This window comes from Gymnoscopelus microlampas (assembly GCF_963454915.1).
Source record: "Gymnoscopelus microlampas genome assembly, chromosome: 9".
NCBI classification, from domain to species: Eukaryota; Metazoa; Chordata; class Actinopteri; order Myctophiformes; family Myctophidae; genus Gymnoscopelus; species Gymnoscopelus microlampas.
Window position 1 is genome coordinate 46897137 of NC_139946.1, and position 16829 is coordinate 46913965.

The window sequence follows — 16829 nt, forward strand, 5'->3', positions numbered from 1 at the left end:
ACCCTTACTTTCAAAGGCCCTGGCAACTCTCACTCAGACTGTTACCCGTGCGTCACCCAAAGCTAAAACAAGTTAATAAATTCCCAAAAGGCAGTATCAGTGTTGCATGTTGTTGTTGAGTGATTTACACCAATGTATCTACATGTATACGTCCCTGGACCGAAGGGTAGATCTGGAGTTAGGTTGGGTTCTAGATATTGGTATATATAAATATACATGTAGTATATATCCTTACTACTGCTCATTATAAGATGGTACCACTTCTGTACTCACTCTGTGTTTCAGAGATGAAACCTGCCTACCAGTGACATCATCAGTGGGAATTCAAAGCTAATGGAACCTACAGCCTTTCTCTTCCGGGAAAGTTAGAATATTGAAATATAAGCCATTGTTCTTGCTTCAATAAAAAAGAAGAAAAAAAAATAGTTTCAAATCTTCTAATCTGCCTCTTCTTCCTCAAGGTGTCACTGTTTCCTTCATGTTCTTCATTCCGGGAGGAATAACTGGGGGGACGCCAGATAGAAATCTACCTGGGCGTCCGGCCAGGCGATGCCTCCGTCTGCAGGGTCTCAAGGCCCTGCTGGATCTAGATTAAGGCCTGCATTGCTTCTCATCATCAGACAAGTCACTGAGCAGCAGTGTGTTGGCAAGCTGTGCTGGTTCCAGTTGTCTGTTAAGTGTTACTGAACTGGCGGTCTAAATGATAAGATCAACCATAGATCTATCTTTGATGCCATGCTGGCTTAGAGTATCCCCATCTTCCGTGACCAGTACCTTTCCATCAAATATCAACATTATCTCGTCTTGTTTGATCCGGAACCTTTTGGCTATCTCAACTTTGAACTGTGCGATGGAAGCATCCTCCGAGATTACCATCAGTTCTGTATCTTTCATGGTTTTGACAGTAACCACGATCGGCTCGGCTTGCGCGACAACATTGTCGCCTTTATTCTTCATGGTATGTTACCTTCCCTGCGCTCTGCCACACTGTATGGTGCACCAATCAGCATAGAGATCACACTTTCCAAGCCACTACTAACTACCATGTCTTTTATTTACTTAACAGTTCTACCCCTCTGACGCAACTATCATCATGAACAACTGTGATGACATCATCCGCCTCAAATCCCTGTGATTGGCTATGGTCAGCCAGAGTTGATTCAGCCTTCAGCCAATGGGCTCACTAGAGTTCGCAATATGCCTATATTTGGTGAACATGAGTACGGATCGCCGCTACTCAGTAGCGACAATCTTTAGATCTCATTTTATATTAATAGTCCTTTAACTATCCATTATTATGTTATTATGAATGCCATCAGTAAGCTGTCTAATTTATACAAGGGAGCAGCAGCAGACTCCACAAAGTTGAAGAGTGTAGAGCTGAGTTGTGAGGCGGAGGAGCATCACAAACGACTGACAGACATTGGGGAAGCTAGAGGAAATGAATGGTGGCAAAGGCGAGGCTACTGGGCAGGTGCCGTCTCCACCTGGCATGACACTGACTGAGCTGAACACAGCCTACGTGGAGGGCCAGAAACAGCTGCAGCTGAAGCTCTCGGAGAACAAGCGGCTGAACAAGTGCCTGGATGACATGGTGCAGGATCTGGAGGCCAAGGCTCCCATCTTTAAACAACAGAGAGACGAAGACAAGAAGTTTGTGGCCAGCCTGTCGGACAAGCTGGAACGGGCTGTGAAGGAGGTGCACCGCCTGCAGAGGGAGACCGATGAGTCCAACAAACGCTCCTCCGTACTGGAGAGGGACAACCGGAGGTGTGAGCTTCTGCTGGTAGACATGGCTCAACAGGTGAATGTGCTGCTGCTGGAGCTGGAGGAGGCCCGTGGGAACCACGTGGTCCTGGAAGAGAAGCTGAACTCGGCCGACATCAACAGCACATCAGAGGTGATCACCCAACACCTGGTGACCTTCCGCAACGTGGAGGAGTTGCAGCAGCAGAACCAGCGCCTCCTGGTGGCCATCAGGGATCTCGGTGACGCCCTGGAGCAAAAGGAGTTGGAGACTGCTGCAGGCACTAAGTTCAGTGAGATGGAGCACAGGCTGGAGAAAGCCCAATCTGAACTGGAAGCTCGAACGGAGCAGTGTAACCAGCATATGCAGCTGATCGAGTCCATTGGCAGGCAGAGGGACATATACCACCGCATACTCCTGGTACAGGCAACTGGAGTCAGCTTCCCACAGCAAGGGTCAGGACAACAGGAGCTGTCCCTGACCTTCACCACTCGCCACTCACCGGCTACCAAGCCCACCATGCCACTGATCTCCATGGCCACAGAGTCTGCTGAAGCTGTGGAGGCCAAGGCTGCCCTGCAACAGTTGCAGGAGGTGTTCTCCACCTACAAGAAGGAGCGCGTGGAGTGTGACAAGGCTCTGGCAGAAAAGAATGAGAAAATGAAGGCGACGATTTCTGACCTGCACTACCAGAATGCCAAGTTTTCCGCCCAGCTAGAGTGTGACTCCAAGATGTATCAGATGCTGCAGGACAATGTGGAGGGTTACAGGAAGGAGATTGCCTCCCTCAAGGAGAAGGGACAGAAGATAGCTGCTGCTGCCCAGAAGAGCGAGCAGACAATTCACACCACGACACAAGACCTGAGGGCCATACAGGGGAAACTAACCATGGCCGAGGGTCACGCTGAGAGCCTGCGCAAGGAGAACGACCTATTGAGGATGGTGGAGTCAAGACTGATGCAGGAGGAGACCATCCTCAGCCAGCAGAGGGACCAGAATGTGCTGCTTACCAACCTCCAGACCATCCAGGCCACTCTGGAACGTTCTGAGACGGACACCCGACAGCGTCTCTACAGCCAGGTGGAGAAGCTGGAGGGGCAGCTGGAGACCGAATCGGCTCTTCACCAGGAGACTAGGGAGCTTCTCAACGCCACCCAGCTGGAGATCAACACCCTCAGGGGGCAGAGAGGAAGTGGAGAGGCACTGCATGTTTCAGTTCAGGACAGCGAGGACCTACAACGCCTCCTGCGGCAGGCCGAGATCCGGGCAGAGGAGCTGGCAGAGCGCCTGAAGGAGTCTAGCTCCAGCATGGAGCAGTACAGAGACATGGCCCAGAGCCTGGAGGAGTCACTGAACATAGAGAAGCAGGTGACAGAGCAGGCACGCTCCTCTATGGAGGCCCACGTGAAGGAGCAGCACAGTCAGCTGGAAAGAAAGCTTCTGGAGGTGGAGAAAGAGAAGCAGGAGGCGGAGGAGAAGAGGAGGGCCCTGGCCTCTGTGGAGGAGCAGATGAGCGAGCTGAGGAAAAGTCTGAGCAGTGTCGAGGCAGACCACCAGGAGGCATTGCAGAGAGCAGCCGTGGCTGAGGCCCAGCAGAAGCAAGCTGTATTGGACAGCCAGGAGCAGGATCAGCTGGCATCTGAAGCCCAGGATAAATACGAGCGGGAGATGATGCTGCATGCGGCTGACATGGAGGCCCTGCAAGTAGCCAAGGACCAGGCCCTGCAGGCCGCTGAGCTCAAGCAACAACAGTCAGAGTTGAACGCCCAGAGAGCCATTGCACAGCTACAGGAGGCCAAGGTGTCTTGGGAGGAGCAAGAGAAGATCTTCAAGGAAGAAATGTCAAAGCTGGAGAGCCGCTCTGAGGAGCTGCAGAAACAGAACACACTCCTTCATGAGCAGATCCAGCAGCTGACCGAAGAAAACAGCCGCCTCAAAGCAGAGGTGTCTAGCAGCAGTGGTTCAGTGACCTCCCTGCAGAGCCAGGTGCAGAACCTTCACGAGAACATGAACAAGGTTACAGAGGAGACGAACGACCTGAGGAAGGAGGTGGAGGCCAAGGATCAGGAGCTTCAGGAGAAGGTTCGCACCTTCGCCCAGGTAAAGATGACCTACAAGACCCAGTACGACGAGCTCAAGATAGAATATGACAAGATGGTGACTGAGGCAGCAGCAGGCCCCTCCCAGGACCAGCTTCAGGACCTAAGAGATTCCCTGGCACAGGCCGAAACCAGAACCAGAGAGCTAGAGACACAGCTGGAGAACCTCAACACGGTACTCAGCGAACGTGATGCTGAGGTGTGTTCGGCACAGGAGCCGTCATCCAGGCTGCAAGTAGAGATGGGCATGGTGAGGCAAGAGTTGCATGAGAAAGCCACCCAGTACGACACGCTGAGGCAGCATATAGCCGACAAAGAGGGAAAAAACAGGAAAGCTTTTATGGGCGCCAAACAACAGATCAATCAGCTCACAGCCACCAAGGACCTGCTACAGAGGGAAAATGTGGAACTTAAGCAGCAGCGAGAGGAGCTAGAGGTGCGGGTGAGCACGCTCAAATCCCAGTACGAGGGCCATCAGAGCCAACAGGAGAGAGAGGTCCTGGGCCAGCATGAGAGACAGGAACATAAACAGAGGGATGAGCCCCCTGAGGTGGATCCCAGCCAGACCCAGGAACAATACAAGAGTATAGAACAGAGACAGATCAGTCTAAACACCAACCCAGCTGCAGACAGGGGCAGTACCAGTACCTCAGAGCCCCCGACTGCCAACATTAAGCCCACCCCTCTGGCGGCTACAGCCCGCAAGCGTCCTGTCAACCCAGGCAACAGGCCAACCACAAGGGCCAGCACCAGAGCCATGAGGATTCTTCCCACCCCAGCACCCACCACCACCACTGTCATGCCCACTACACAGATGGAGAACCAGGAAGCCATGCAGTCCAGCCAGGGTCCTCCAATGGAGCACATAACCATGTGCATCAGTCCCAGCAACTCGGTAAGTTCCACCAGCCCCAACATGACTCTTACCACCCCAGCACCCACCACCACTGACATGCCCACTACACAGGTGGAGAACCTGGAAGCCATGCAGTCCAGCCAGGGTCCTCCAGTGGAGCATGTGACCGTGTCTGGCAGTGCCAGCGGCTCGGTGAGTTCCACCAGTCCCAACATCCAGACCTCTCTGGCTGGCCCCATGCCGACGGTGCAGCAGAGCCTCGCCGACACAGAGCTAGCCACCCAGGAACCACCACCCGTTGTGACGGAGGCAGCACCCAGCAGCTCGCCGGTGGAGGAGCCTTCAACGTCCTCGGCCATGTTCGACACCGTTTCAGCTACACCAGGCGCCTCCTCCATGTCCAAGAGGCCTCATGAGGAGGACCAGTACAGTTCCTCTTTGGTCGCCGACACAGAGCAGGAGGACCTCTCTGAATTCCCCGTTCCCAAGACGTTATGTGTCATTCAGAGGGCGGGACCTAAGGAGGAGGTGCTGGATGAGGACTCTGACATGCCCACTACACAAGTGGAGAACCAGGAAGCCATGCAGTCCAGCCAGGGTCCTCCAGTGGAGAATGTGACTGTGTCCGCCAGTGCTAGCGGCTCGGTGAGTTCCACCAGCCCCAACATCCAAACCTCTCTGGCTGGCCCCATGCCGACGGTGCAGCAAAGCCTCACCGACACAAAGCCAGCCACCCAGGAACCACCCAGCAGCTCGCCGTTTGAGGAGCCTTCAACGTCCTCGGCCGTGTTCGACACCGTTTCAGCTACACCAAGCACCTCCTCCATGTCCAAGAGGCCTCATGAGGAGGACCAGTACAGTTCCTCCTTGGTCGCCGACACAGAGCAGGAGGACCTCTCTGAATTCCCTGTCCCCAAGAAGTTATGCGTCATTCAGAGGGCGGGACCTAAGGAGGAGGTGCTGGATGAGGACACTGTCATGCCCACTACACAAGTGGAGAGCCAGGAAGCCATGCAGTCCAGCGAAGGTACTCCAGTGGAGCACGAGTCCGTCAGTGCCAGCGGCTCGGTGAGTTCCACCAGCCCCAACATCCAGACCTCTCTGGCTGGCCCCATGCCGACGGTGCAGCAGAGCCTCGCCGACACAGAGTCAGCTATCCAGGAACCACCGTCCGTTGTGACGGAGGCAGCACCCTGCAGCTCGCCGGTGGAGGAGCCTTCAACGTCCTCGGCCGTGTTCGACACCGTTTCAGCTACACCAGGTGCCTCCTGCATGTCCAAGAGGCCTCGTGAAGAGGACCAGTACAGTTCCTCTTTGGTCGCCGACACAGAGCAGGAGGACCTCTCTGAATTCCCCGTTCCCAAGAAGTTACGCGTCATTCAGAGGGCGGGACCAAAGGAGGAGGTGCTGGATGAGGACAGTACTGAGGCCAGAGGGCGTGGGGCCAAAAGAGGGCGTGGTGCCAAAAGACGGGCAGGAAAGTCCAGACGCCAGCCTGGGAGAAGAGTTTCAGGTACTGGACGAGGGAAATGAGGAGGGGGCCTCTCAAGGGAGCTACATGCTACCGACATCCGACGTCTGGACAAACTTCTTATGGTCCGTAAGAAAAAGTTCTTAAGACACCTTTCATACTCCATACCGCCAGAGAGCTGATCCCTCCCCCACTCCCTCACTCAGTAATCTGATGGAATTAATCACAGCTGTGTAGTTTTCTCTGTCTTGAGCCGCAGGAGCATGTTTGTGTACATCTAGCGTGGTTATTTTAATACCTGGATATCGGGACATTTGGTCATTTGTCACGGAGGTATGGATGTTTTGCTATTTCTTGCGACAGTTTGTGTTTATGCATGGTCACTAGAGGGGGTACAGAGGTGTTTGTAAGACTCCACGGCCAACGTCTGTTCCCGCTGCTTTAGGTGCTGACAGAATAGCCTGGTCTGAATGCGGACATAAAAATAAACATATCACGACCACTCACCAATCACACTGTCGGAACCGACCGAACATTATTCTGACAGGAAATACATCTAGTTGTACTGGGGTGACCTCCGAAAGTTCTGAGACCGCTGATAAGAAGTTCTTATTGACGTCATTTTGTAGTTATTCTGATGTATTCAATACACAGGACCACAATGGAAACAAGTCCCCAGGAGTTAGGTTAGGACTTTGACAGGGGCCATTTTCGAAATTGCAGCCTCTTGAAGGTGTTTCTTTAGGGCAGTTTTGAAAGTGAGTAGGGTTTTACACTCCTTCACTCCTTTTGGTAGGGCATTCCACATTTTTGTTGAATAGCATAAGTTCATTCCCTTTGTTGTGTCAAATCTGGGTTGAACATGATCCATGGAGTGCCTCTGGTGTTATGATCGTGGACTTCATTTACGTTTTGGAAGTATTTTGACAAATACAATGGGATCCCAATGTTGTGGTGTATCTTGAAGACCAGGCCCATTGTAAGCTTCTGTCCTCAACCCTAAGCCATCCAATTCTAGCAAAATGAGCAGGGGTTATGGGTTTTGAGCTTTAGTCTATGAGCGTTTGTCACTATTGAAATTGATAACGTTTAAGAACCACTGACCTATAGGCACAGACACTGAGCAAAGTCTGTGGGCCCTTAGAGGGTCCTCAGAGTTACACAGGGGGCCACAAAAAATATTTTTTGCAGGTTTGTTTAGCTTTTTTTCAAAAGTTGAAACGTTTGAACACACATTAACACAAATACATGAGTTACATGTTATCAAGAAGGTGTAGCACCTCACAACATGGCGGCCCACATCCATTGAGTTCAATGTATGTGGGCCGCCAGGTATTCTTCTTAACACCTCCTCAGCATGAGACTGTGTGATCCCATATAGCTCAAATTGCTGTCGGGGCAGAAACCTCTTATCCCCACATTCTACCTTTTAGTTTTTTCATAAATGAATGTCCTAAGGGATCATACCGCAGTTTTCTTTCTGGATTAGCAAAGATTACAAAAACATTACAAAAATATTAAATTTACACGACACTAATGATTGATAGTGTGGTCAAGTGAATCTATGAAGCCATCAAAGCTTGACATAAATAAGCAGGTCAATGTCAACAGACATGAGACAATTGGCTAAATATGGTGAGCTAGGTTTGAAAGCCTTTAAGCCTCTTATCAGTATGCATGGAAGGCTTTCTAAAACGTATGGACTGACTGACTGACTGACTGACTGAACAAACAAACAAACAAATAATACAAGAGTTGTGTTACTTCCAACACTATTTTGCTTTGTCTAAATGGGTTCTTGGCCTGAAAATGTCTGTAAACTCCTGGTTTAGAACGTTGGTTCTCAAAGTGGAGTCTGGGGACCCCCAGGGGTCCTTGGGTCAAGTTGAGTGGGTACCAGGGGGTCCCCAGCAAAATTAGTTAATAAAGTGTCACAATCATTTTAACCCTTTTTTCCATATTTTATACTTTGGCTATTGAAAAATAGCAGATATACAAGCTCATGCATGAGCTTATAGATCTGCTATTTTTAAAAGATCTTGAAAATGTGATCTTTAAATCTTTTTTTTAAAGGCGAACATTTTTAACACAAATCTTTGCTTCTGGGGGTCCCTGGCACAACATATTTTCAAGTGGGGGTCCGTGGCCACATACATATCAATTTGGGGGTACTTAGCACAAAAAAAGTTTGAGAACCATTGGTCTAGATTAGAAGACCCCTGGCCAGAGAACCGCGGTGGCCGTATGAACAGAGAGGTGGGGGTCATCCACTCCCTTTTCGAGGTACTGTATGCATGGGAGACAGTTTACCGGATGACGCACTGATTCGTCATCTCAACTCTGACGCAATACATCAATACAAGACATCACCTGACTATGAAACACTTTAAATAGTGAACGTCCCCATCTGTGTTTGAATCATTTAAAGTCATACGGTGTAAACTTAGCTTTTTGGAGTGTTTTTGACCTCTAATAGCTACGTGTTATACATAATCTATTCTTAGCTTATCTTTTACTGCTTGCCTCACTAGCAATACATTTATTGAAAATGTATGACTAAATGATTTTTGGTTCCAAAGCACTTCCCGCTCTTCCGTGTCATTTTGGCGGGAATGTAGGAGTCTTGAGACAAAAATATAATTTAGAAAAGTCGTCGCACATCATTGTGAAAAATAAGTCAGTGAAAATCATAAAATATTAAAATAGCTGTATAGTACTAGAGGTTCGGGCCGCTACACGGCCCTCACATCTACGTTGCACCGCCAATCCGACTGATATGCCCATACAGTATAATGGAGATCTCTGTCAGTCCATGTCCGTTTTATGCCCATAATAGGGAGATCTCTGTATCTGTTATTAGTCTTTGTATCTGTTAGTTATACTATCTCTGTATCTGTTAGTGTCGTCTTTTATGCCCATTATGGAGATCCCTGATGTCATCAGTATATGCCCATTCATGGGCATGCCCCTTTTTGTGCCCATATATGGAGCTGACTGATTTGTTTGCACCTGATGTCATGACGACACATTGAGGTTAGACAACACACTCCATATTTGGGCGTAGCTGCATTGGGAACTCCTGACCTCAACTAGATCATAGTATTGTTATGTTGAGCAGTCCATGCTGAGACGTTGTTTTATTTGGAAAAGAATGAACATTGAAAGAATGACAAAATAAAAACAAAAGAAACAAAGAGATGACATCATAGTTTGACTTGGCCTGAAAATCCAGTCCTATATTGCGCTGATTAGAGCAATGGTCACCAATTTGTGGCTATTTGAAGTGTTAAGACACTGCTGTATAACAGTGCTGTAGTGCCCCATATCTGTGTAATTTAGTTTTTTGTGTGTGACTATTCTCATGGCAGACCCCTGAACACCGCTTGTGCCAAGTTTGGTGCAGATTGGAGCCTGTGGCCCCGGGGGTCCCCTGATGTGGCTATAGTTTTCATAGCCGTTGAGGCATCTGTCTACGCACAAAATACCCAAATATGGAGATGACACATCATAATGATCACCGAAGGGTCACCGAAGGGTCAGCCACCCCAAATGTAGCTCCACACATTTACAGACAGACTTCTTAAGGCTATATGCCCAAATATGGAGACGACTGACATCATCATGCTGACATCATAGATGAATGACGTCATAGATTGGCCCCCAAATATGCTTTGGACAAAACTCTTGTTTGTCCAAAATGTGTTTTTTTTTTACTGAGAGCAAACTGATGACATCATAGTGATGCAGTCATAGTGATGTAGAAACATCCGTTACTGTTGCAGCAGCAAATATGATGTCCGTCTTGCCCAAATAAGGAGTTCCCCACAGTTCCAGACTGGCCACCAAATTGACATGTTAGCGAACTCAAGCGAGCACATTGGCTGAAGGCTGAATCAACAAATCTGGTGACGTCATCTGCCTAAAATCCCCTGTGATTGGCTGACCACAGCCAATCACAGGGGATTTTAGGCAGATGATGACATTAGATTTGTTCATGATGTGTCAGAGTGGCATAAGTGTAAGGTATAAAATACGTGGTAGTTAGCGGTGGCTGATAACAGTGGCAAAGAGAACACCATGGATAGTACTCAGGGCAATAACCAGGAGAATAAAGATGGACAACACGCGCAGATCGCGGTCACTGTCAGAACCCAGAAGGAGAAACAACAGATCTCCATCTCGGAGGACGCTTCCGTCGCCCAGTTCAAGGACGAGATAGCCAAGAGGTTCCAGGTCAAACAAGAGCAGATCGTGTTAATATTCGCCGGAAAGATCCTGAAAGATGGGGATACTCTGAGCCAGCATGGCATCAAAGATGGATTTAGTGTTCATCTCGTCCTGAGGAAGTCTACACCACCATCATCTCAAGCCAGCAGCAGCGGCACTGCTGGCGCAGCAGACACAACAGGACCCACGCCAACCACAGGACCCATGCCGGCAGCGCAGCCCGCTGCTGCCAACATACTGGGTGGTTTCGGGCTCGGCGGCTTAAACCCCGTGGCCGGCATCTCCATTGCCGTCGGCGCCGACGTGCTCGGCAGTCCCGGCATGCAGAGTATGATGCAGAGCATGCATCAGAACATGCGCAGTATGATGCAGTCCATGCCACAGAATCCAAACCTGGCGTCGGCACAGGCGTCGATGAACCACCAGCCCGTGTTTGTGGGGAGCCCGCAACAAATCCAGGAGGTCCTTCAGGCGTTTCTGCCCCAGGTTATTCCGCCCGCCGCGGGCGGCGGCGCTAGCGTGGCTCCGGATAACTCTTCTGCCGCAGCTCCAGGATCCAATCCAACTTCGGCCGCCAGTTCCCCTCAACAACAACAACAACAGCAACACCAACAACATCCGCAGCAGCTCATGCAGCAGATGCTACAGATGTTCGCTGGAGGAGTGGCATCGGCTCAGACTCAGAGCCCAGAAGTACGCTTTCAGCAGCAGCTTGATCAGCTCAGCTCCATGGGCTTCGTCAACCGCGAGGCTAACCTACAGGCACTCATTACCACAGGAGGCGATATCAACGCTGCCATTGAGAGGCTGCTGGGCTCCCATTAGGTCTCCTAACCACTTGAACCCTAGCATCTCCTATTTACGTTGCGACACATTCGTGAGCTTATAGATCGGCTATTTATTTTCGACAAAGACATTTGGTGTAGAAGGGGAAAGAGAGAGGAAGTGAAACCCTGAGTACCTTTCCCATAATCCACTGACGTCCATATGCACTCTACATTAAGAGTGACTTTCCTTTTTTTTCCCCCATTTCCCTCCCTCAGAGAGATGACGTTATTTTTTGTTAAAAAATAATTTAGTAGGAGAAGAAAACGGTTGGTGACTCCATGTGAAATATGATAGGTCAGCCACCCGCCAGTACAAAACAAGTAGCCAGGTTTCTCACCACATAATTTGTTTAACCTGTTTTGAAAACTAAAGGGAAAAGAAGATAAGTGGACAACAAAACGCAAGTTGAAAAGCCAAGACATAAAGAGCCCAAAAAGCATAAAAAATGAAACATAATAAATTATCAGGAAGAATGTTTTGTGCTGGTGGGGATACTCAGCGGAAATAAATATATATTTTTGGTCATCGCCAAAAATGTTGCTTAGTAATGATGACCCAAAACATTTAAAGTAGACTTTTTTTTTCAATAGTGAAATAAATTGGGGTCTAATTAGGACGGGTTCCCACTCTTGGCCTGTACCTTGTCGTGGTGAGTGGGCTTTAAAACAAAACAAGCTGTTATTTTTGTTTTCTGCTTAGGCATTGCAGCCGAGAACCAATACACATCACAACATCTTGTCTGAGACCATGAACAGGTGATTCTCAACCTTTTTAATTTCAAGGACCCACTTTGGAACGCATTAGTCCACAGGCCCACATTTGATATACCATCTTTATCTCTGGGACCCTAATCTACACCTAATCCACTGATCTCATTCCCCCCAGATTCGGCACAAACATGGGGATGAATTCCTTCTATTACGCCAGCAAAATGTGGAATGCCCTACCAACAGCCATCAAAAACTGTGACTCCCTACCCTCCTTCAAAACCACGTCGGCACCTTACTTATTAGGCATTTTTTATTATTTTGAAAAAAACTTTTAAGATAGTGAAAATTGCTGATCTACAAGCTCACAACTCGTAGATGTAGATTTGTTATTTTCACTCTTTTAAAATGTTTTTTCGAAATAATAAAAAATGCCTACAAAGTTTAGAAAACTAATAAGTATGACAGTGCTACCCAAACTATGGGTCAGGACCCCTTTTTATGGATTGTGAGTAAATATCCCATTTCTTTTACATTTGCAACACTTGTTTATCATTATTTCAAAAGATTTAACCCCTTCTAAACTAATCTAAGCTTGTAGATTTTCAATCTACAAGCTCACAACGCGTTGAATCGTGAGCTCGTAGATTGGCTATTTTCACTATTAAATATGGCTTATGTGGGTTAATTGTGTCCGCCAGGCTGATAGGCATGGCCGACCGTCCGTCCGTCCGTCTGTCTGTGAACAGCTAATCTCCGGCACCGTTGGCCTGGTCGCTGCGAAATTGTGCACACACACTCCCTGGATGCCAAAGCCGAACCTCTGCCCCGAATTTCTCAGATTAGCCTGTTATAGCGCCACCATTTTGTCCAAACATCAGGCAAGTCGGTACACAGTATCTCTATAGTCATGTGATCAACACGGATCTGTCCGATTTTCTATATCCGATATTCCATATCAAATTGACAAACATTGGCTTCCAAAGTTTGCAGGATAGGTCCTTTTTGAACAAAATGCCTCAAATCATGAACGCAGCGTGCAAATTCCGTGAAGTTTTGTGCGCACATTCCCACTAGGCCGAGGAAGAAATGCCACCCTTTTCACATTGGCCTGTTATAGCGCCACCAGCAGGTCTAATTTAGCTGAACAATTTGTTTGAACAAAATGCCTCAAATCATGGACGCAGTGTCCGATTGTCGTGAAAGGCCTAAGAAGAAATGCCACCCTTTTCACTTTGGCCTATTATAGGAGGCCACAATAACCTACCTGACCTGGCGGAGACCTGTGCTCCGAGGAGCACTTCTTCTATTGGGCTATTAAAAAATATCAGATATACAAGCTCATAGCTTGTAGATCTGCTATTTGGGGGAAACATTTTTGCAAATCTTTGAATATAAATATTTTTCAAAGCAAACATTTGAAACTCAAATCTTTGCTTCTGGGGGTCGCTGGAACAAAACATTTTGAGATGGGGGTCCGCGACCAAATACGTATCTAAAAATGTTTTCTAAATCCTAACAGCATGTTGCTATATCAGTGGTGCTCCAACTTTTCCATGTCAAGGACCCCCAAAATCATATTTGGCCGCGGACCCCCATCTCAAAATATGTTGTTCCAGGGACCCCCAGAAGCGCAGATTGAAGTTCAAAATGTTCGCTTTAAAACATACATATTATATATATATATTCAAATATTTGCACAACTTTTTCTAAAATATTTCTAAAAATATCAGATCATCAAGCTCATCGAGCAGCACCGAGTGCCGCGCTATGAGCTTGTATATCTGCTATTTTTTGAATAGCCAAATACATTTATAAAATGACACAGATGCATTCCTGGTCTTAATGGATTAATAGTGCCACTCTGCTGGTGTAATTTCAACACAATGACAACACAAGACACAGACACAACACACGGTTAAAACGATAAAATAAGATAAAACGTTACGTCCAAAAAGTAGTGATTTTCATGATTTTCTTTTTAATCCAACCCATTATGAGACACTTTAAATGACCCGAATAAATATGTCAATCATCGACGAAATAAAAAAGATATACAGGTTGCACAGTTGTCAGGACTGAGCTAAATAAAATGAAATAAAATAGTTCCAAACTATTCTTCATTGTTGATTAGCATCAAAACCCAGCCCTCAGGCACAGAATAAAATGTGGCACACAAGTGCATTACTTGAGTACATATACTTAGTTACTATATGTTTAATTTGTTTATATTTACAACATTTCATTCACATGCACACATTAGAACTATATGCGTGTGTGTGTGTGTGTGTGTGTGTGTGTGTGTGTGTGTGTGTGTGTGTGTGTGTGTGTGTGTGTGTGTGTGTGTGTGTGTGTGTGTGTGTGTGTGTGTGTCTGTGTCATTGGCTGAAGGCTGAATCAACTCAGCCAATCACAGGGATTTGGGGCAGATGACATCATCAAAGTTCTTCATGATGCGTCAGAGTGGTAGAAATGAATATGAAAGACATGGCTGGCCTGTTCACAGTCACTTCAATATCAGCTAGTATAGTTTGAATTAGATATCTTGTAAAGTCAACACTCTCTGCCAAAATGATGGGCAGACCAGTTGTGGTGATGAACCAGAACATGAGGAGAGACCCTGCCAGGAAGGTCCAAACCGGGAACATCAATGCAGCCAAGAACATCGCCGATGTCATCAGAACGTGTCTGGGGCCAAGAGCCATGCTGAAGATGTTGCTGGACCCGATGGGAGGCATCGTCATGACCAACGACGGAAACGCCATCCTCAGAGAGATCGAGGTTCAGCACCCGGCGGCCAAGTGTCTGATAGAGATCAGCCGAACCCAGGATGAGGAGGTTGGAGACGGAACCACGTCGGTCATCATACTGGCCGGTGAGATGATGGCAGTAGCAGAGCAGTTTCTGGAGCAGAAGATGCACCCAAGAGTCATCATCACCGCCTACAGGCAGGCCCTGGACGACATACTGGTCATTCTCAAAGACGTCGCCACTCCGGTGGATCTGAATGACCGCTCCATGATGTTGAAGATCGTCAACTCGGCCATCAACACCAAAGCTCTGAATCGCTGGTCTGAACTCGCCTGTAACATCGCTCTGGAGGCCGTCAAGACTGTTGAGCTGGAGGAGAACGGACGCAAGGAGATAGACATCAAGAAATACGCCAAAGTGGAGAAGGTTCCGGGTGGGTTCATGGAGGATTCTTGTGTCCTGAGAGGAGTCATGGTCAATAAGGACGTGACTCATGCAAGCATGAGACGCACGATCAGAAACCCCCGCATTATACTGCTGGACTGTTCTCTGGAGTACAAGAAAGGAGAGAGCCAGACCGACATCGAGATCACCAGAGAGGAAGACTTTGCCAGGATTCTTCAGATAGAGGAAGAGTTCATCCAGCAGATGTGTAAGGACATCATCCGACTCAAACCCGACCTGATCTTCACCGAGAAGGGAATCTCGGACCTGGCCCTGCACTACCTGGTGAAGGCCAACATCACGGCCATCCGCCGGGTCAGGAAGACGGACAACAACCGCATCGCCAGGGCGTGCGGCGCCCGCATCGCCAACCGCACCGACGAGCTGCGCGAGGAGGACGTGGGCACGGGGGCGGGGCTCTTTGAGGTGAAGAAGATCGGCGACGAGTATTTCACCTTCGTCACCGAGTGCAAAGACCCCAAAGCCTGCACCATCCTGCTGAGAGGAGCCAGCAAGGACATCCTGGCCGAGGTGGAGAGGAACCTCCAGGACGCCATGCTGGTGTGCAGGAACATCCTGCTGGAGCCCTACCTGCTCCCCGGGGGCGGGGCGGTGGAGATGGCCGTGTCCAAGCGCCTGATGGAGCGCTCCCGGGCTCTGGACGGCCTGGAGCAGTGGCCGTACCGCGCCGTGGCCCAGGCCCTGGAGGTCATCCCCAGGACGCTGATCCAGAACTGCGGAGCCTCCGTCATCAGGGTGCTCACCTCGCTCAGGGCCAAGCACGCCGAGGAAGGCTTCACGGCCTGGGGGGTCAATGGAGAGACGGGAGCCCTGGCTGACATGACCCAGCTGGGAATCCTGGAGCCGCTGTCTGTCAAGGCTCAGACCTACAAGACCGCTCTGGACACGGCCATCTTGCTGCTGCGCATCGATGACATTTTGAAGAAAAAGAAAGAGGTGCCGAGTGGAGGACAAGGAGCAGCAGCAGAGTAGAGAGAGATTTGTAGGAAACCTTGAAACAAACTGTAGCAGACTAATAGAATGGAGTGTTTGAACACTGCATGACATAGAGGTGAATGTACAATGCAATGAAGCGGAGCTTTAATGGGATAGTTCACCCCCAACATGACTTTTTTTCTATTGATTAGTCACCCCATGGATATTTGAATTAATGGATATTTGTTTGTTTTTGTCACATTCCTAAGCCAATAATTTGATGACCGTCAGCGGTTCCGGAAGGAGACACAAAGAATTATTGGCTTAGGAATGCGACAAAAACAAGACAATTTCCATGAATTCAAGTCTCCATGGGGTGACTAATCGATGGAAAAAACATATTTTTTCTGGGTGAACTATCCCTTTAATGAGTGGACCAAGCCAACTGGGCCAAGTTACATGTAACCTTTTTATCTTTTTTTCTTCCTTCGTTATTTCGCTTTTATGTTATCACAAAAATGAAAATAATAATAATGATAATAAAGAGGTGGTGGGCCAAAAAAAAAAGAAAGAAAAAAGAGGCTGGTGACTCCATGTGTATCGGAGGATATGTGTGGTTGTCTACAGTCTCCCCAGACCGACTGCAGGTTGGCAGTGACAGAGACCTCAGCTCACAGGGCGGATTGTCAATAGCTCAATTGGGTAGAAACATGGGGAAGAATATGCCTATCTTTTATGTTATTTTTTGTTCAAAGGGGGGGGG

The 16829-nt window shown here is 48.4% G+C and overlaps 3 protein-coding genes across 3 annotated transcripts; all 3 read left to right on the forward strand.

Moving 5' to 3' along the window:
- Positions 1-1441: 1441 nt before the first annotated feature.
- Positions 1442-6235, forward strand: LOC311051570 (nucleoprotein TPR-like; the record flags this gene model as incomplete). The annotated part of the gene is made up of 2 exons (XM_084066149.1): positions 1442-4642; positions 5252-6235. 2 exons carry the CDS (start codon positions 1442-1444, stop codon positions 6233-6235), a joined length of 4185 nt encoding a protein of 1394 aa, XP_083922275.1.
- A 4015-nt stretch (positions 6236-10250) lies between these two features.
- LOC311051571 (uncharacterized protein) lies at positions 10251-11225 on the forward strand (the record flags this gene model as incomplete). Its single annotated transcript, XM_084066150.1, has 1 exon — positions 10251-11225. The coding sequence occupies one exon, from the start codon at positions 10251-10253 to the stop codon at positions 11223-11225; it is 975 nt and encodes a 324-aa protein (XP_083922276.1).
- Positions 11226-14506: 3281 nt separating this feature from the next.
- On the forward strand, positions 14507-16123 carry LOC311051572 (T-complex protein 1 subunit gamma-like; the record flags this gene model as incomplete). The annotated part of the gene is made up of 1 exon (XM_084066151.1): positions 14507-16123. One exon carries the CDS (start codon positions 14507-14509, stop codon positions 16121-16123), a length of 1617 nt encoding a protein of 538 aa, XP_083922277.1.
- Positions 16124-16829: the final 706 nt, after the last annotated feature.